The sequence below is a fragment of the Helianthus annuus genome, chromosome 6, assembly GCF_002127325.2.
Source record: "Helianthus annuus cultivar XRQ/B chromosome 6, HanXRQr2.0-SUNRISE, whole genome shotgun sequence".
Lineage (NCBI taxonomy): Eukaryota > Viridiplantae > Streptophyta > Magnoliopsida > Asterales > Asteraceae > Helianthus > Helianthus annuus.
In genome coordinates this window covers 44,629,827-44,632,268 of record NC_035438.2, presented here as the reverse complement: position 1 = coordinate 44,632,268, position 2,442 = coordinate 44,629,827, and the positions used below count along the sequence as shown (strand labels likewise).

The following is a 2,442-nucleotide window of genomic DNA, read 5'->3' as shown; positions in this document are numbered from 1 at the left end:
GAAAGGCTGCTAGCCGTCACCGACGCCACCCCTTTGGGCCGACGCCCTATCACCCTGTCTACGGGATCTAGTGGCCGACGCCACTTTCTAGAGCCCGTCGCCGACGAGCTATAAAGTCGTCGCCGACGACCAGCGGAAGTTTAGTCCGCTGAATTGTTTGTTTTTCACGTTTGGGGTTCCCGTATGATCTAAAAGACTATCTGATAATGGCATAAGATCGTTATAAGCATAATAATATGATACTTACATCACAATTTGTGATCACAATGAAAAAGAATTCGTAAGAATTGAAAGTAATGAAACGAATGACACGAAGTGAATGATGAAACTTAGACGGTTAAGATTTTGAAATGCATGATTACAAATGTAGTAATCAAAGGTCGAAGTATGTGTTATATTGAAAGCTTGTGATTAATGATGAACGTAAACGTCATTTTGTAGATGGCGGATACAGGGAACGTTAACGATGATGATACGGCCTGCCAAGAAGAATTTAACAGTAAGGTCACTGAAGTGACGGAAGGGGTTATACAAGCCAACCTTCCACAACTAGCTCAAGAAGTGGAAAGTCGGGTGTTAGGAGTTGTAGATACAATGATGACTAGCAAAATTGAAGAATTGAAAGAATTGATTGAAGGGTCTAAAAGTAAGAGCAAGGAACGGAGGTGCACATACAAGGATTTCATGTCTTGCAATCCTGCAACGTATGATGGCAAAATCGATCCGATTGCATGCCAAAGATGGATTTCAAACATAGAGGCGGTATTTATACGAAGCCGGTGTGATAAGGAGGATCAAGTGATGTTCGCTACTGGTCAACTCACCTTTCAGGCGAAAGATTGGTGGGATGCGTATAGCAAGGAAGTAGGTGAGGACAAACTTCAAATGATGACTTGGCAAGAATTTAAGGAACCCTTCATGAGATATCACTGTCCTCAGTCAGCAATTAATAAAATTCAGGAGGATTTCTTATGCCTCCGACAGAAGAACGAGACAATTAATGAAATAACCAACACCTTTTTAGATAAGATGAAGTTCTGTGGAGACTTTGTGAAGACGGAAAGAATGAAGATCAATCGTTACTACGGTGTGCTAAGGGCAGAATTTAGGGAATTTATCACTCCCTCAAAATATGAAACTCTGGATGAACTCATTAATTGTGCTCGGGATAGAGAACTTGAGATAAAAAGGCAAGAGGAACGAGGTGAAAAGAGATCCAACGAAAAGGGGGCAAGTTCAAGTCCGTCCAAGAAGGCGAAGTTTCAAGACCACGGAAAGAAGGATAAGTCCAAGGGTAGTATTTCTCCGTGCAAGACATGTGGAAAACTTCATACTAGGGAATGCCTTTTGGGTAAGAAGGGGTGCTACAAATGCGGTGAAGAAGGGCATACATCCTACAAGTGCGCTAATAACCCGAAGACTTGTTTCAATTGTTTACAAAAAGGGCATGTTAAGTCGGAGTGTCCTAAACTTCAGCAAGGATCGAAGAAAGAAGGGAAGAATGAGAATAGCTCTAAGGCAAAAGGATGGATGTTCCAAATCACATCCGAAGAAGCTAAGGTTCATCCAAATGTAGTTTCAGGTATCTTTTTATTAAACTCTATGCCAATTTATGTATTGTTCGATACCGGAGCTACCATGTCGTTTGTTTCAAGTGAAATAGTAAATCACCCTTCGTTTAAGATTGAACGAATGTCGGAACCCTTAGAGGTAGAAATAGCCGATAGTAAGAACTATTTGCTACACGAGATTTGTAGGAATTGCAAGTTCACTATAGAGGATGAAGAATTTGATATCGACCTCATACCTATGATTTTAGGGGAATTTAAAATGATAGTGGGTATGGATTGGATGGCCCGACACCATGCGGAAATAAATTGTAAAACTAAAACAGTGCTTGTTCAATCTCCAAGTGGAAAGCGAATGAGTATACAAGGCGAGAGAAATGTGGAAACGAAACTCTGTAGCATAGTTCAAGCCGTTAAGTATGTACTTAATGAGAGTAGGGCATACCTAGCTTACATGGTAGATGCTCAACAAAGTCTCCCGAAACTTGAAGATGTTGAGGTCGTGAATGAATTTCCGGACGTATTTCCGGAGGAATTGCCGGGACTCCCTCCCGAACGAGAAATAGAGTTTCGCATCAAATTAAATCCGGATGCAAAACCGGTAGCGAAAACACCGTATAGATTGGCCCCACTGAGATGCGAGAGTTAATGACACAGTTACAAGATCTACTTGACATGGGCTTCATACGCCCGAGTGTGTCACCTTGGGGAGCACTTGTCCTATTTGTAAAGAAGAAGGATGGGATGTGTTAGTGCAGTTGTCTGTCGACTACTTCTTCGTTCGTGTCTTAGAATGATAGATTGATAAAGAGAGAGAAGCCCGAAGACTGATCAAGACTGAAGAACTGAAGACAGCATTGTTGTGACTCGATAG

General features: G+C 41.7%; 1 protein-coding gene across 1 annotated transcript; it reads left to right on the top strand.

The window, feature by feature from the left end:
• Positions 1 to 441: 441 nt before the first annotated feature.
• LOC110944700 lies at positions 442 to 2,217 on the top strand. Its single transcript, XM_022186347.1, has one exon. The coding sequence runs from the start codon at positions 442 to 444 to the stop codon at positions 2,215 to 2,217; it is 1,776 nt and encodes a 591-aa protein (XP_022042039.1).
• Positions 2,218 to 2,442: the final 225 nt, after the last annotated feature.

What these genes read in the sequence shown, in the direction of transcription:
- LOC110944700 (XM_022186347.1), top strand. Translation starts at nt 442, where the DNA reads ATGGCGGATACAGGGAACGTTAACGATGATGATACGGCCTGCCAAGAA.